The sequence below is a fragment of the Sphaeroforma arctica genome (assembly GCF_001186125.1).
Source record: "Sphaeroforma arctica JP610 unplaced genomic scaffold supercont1.3234, whole genome shotgun sequence".
Classification (NCBI taxonomy): domain Eukaryota; class Ichthyosporea; order Ichthyophonida; genus Sphaeroforma; species Sphaeroforma arctica.
Genome location: NW_014037324.1, coordinates 2,687 through 3,792, shown reverse-complemented (window position 1 = coordinate 3,792; position 1,106 = coordinate 2,687). Strand labels below are relative to the sequence as shown.

General features: G+C 39.2%; 1 protein-coding gene across 1 annotated transcript in view; it reads right to left on the bottom strand.

Moving 5' to 3' along the window:
- Positions 1–20: 20 nt before the first annotated feature.
- Positions 21–1,106, bottom strand: part of SARC_13396 (hypothetical protein) — a gene marked incomplete at its 3' end in the record, with an annotated part of 2,356 nt that continues 1,270 nt past the window's right edge. Inside the window, exon 2 of the mRNA XM_014292473.1 lies at positions 21–164. Coding sequence (XP_014147948.1) covers positions 21–164 — 144 coding nt within the window. The remainder of the gene's footprint in view (positions 165–1,106) is intronic.

Below are 1,106 nucleotides of genomic sequence, written 5' to 3'. Positions count from 1 at the left end.
AGTATCACTCTATCCGTGCATTAAAGCGATACCTCCAACTGATAGTCCTGTGCCATGGCCTTGAGTGCGCGCACTGAGTCTCTGCGATCTTCTAGGAGCGTTGACGACGCTACACGGTCGCATAACTTCGCCACTGTGTCAGCACCAGAATGCTCCTCTGGTGCCTGCAAGTTATAATAAGAAAATTTAGGATAACATTGTAAAGCCTGGCACAGATGGGAATGACTTATAGATAATTTCAGAGACATAAAGAGATGTTCGTACGATCGTATTTAGTGTGTCGTAATCGAGTGATACACCAGAATAAGACCTTTAAATGATAGTGCTGGAGTTAGCTAGGGCTCGCCGCAGCAAATGCTTTGCGAATTGGTGGTATCAGAGTGTAATGTCAGCGCACTCTCTCCCGCTGTAACATGACTATTTTTGCCCTGGCGACTATAAGAATTCGGTTTAAATTTGAAGTTCTTTCTGTACTACGATCGAGTATACGATTTGGCAACGAAAATACGATTTGGCAACGAAGACTTGGGTCAAGCGATCCGGAATGCAATACCACGGCATGGACTTCCTCAGGCTTGTCGGTTTCTTTCAAGATTGATTGAACGACACAGATAGGTGTGCATGTTCATATGGATAACCATTTGTAATGAGAGCTTCGCCTTCAAGATATGTACAAACTTTGATCGCTTATAACTATGCGGGTTAGGCTATGAGGATGTCACCACATATGAATGCATACTCGCAGGTGCTAGACATGTCCTCAATTCAGTTGCCGTTTGAGCATGAACTGTGATTCGCCTGTGATTCGCCTGTTATATATCAGTTCGCCTACTTCCCTCACAGATGAGCATCAGAGAGAAGTACATACGAAACAATACATCTGAGAACATTCCAGAATGCATTAGATAAGAAGGTAAAAGTATCAACATATATTGAATATAAACTCATACGTATATGCCAAAACAAAAGTAGACATATGTATACATGCACTAGAATTATATATATATATATGTAAATATATATATATATATATATATATATATAATAAGATATAATATACATAGTATATATATAATTATATATATATATACAACACACACACACAC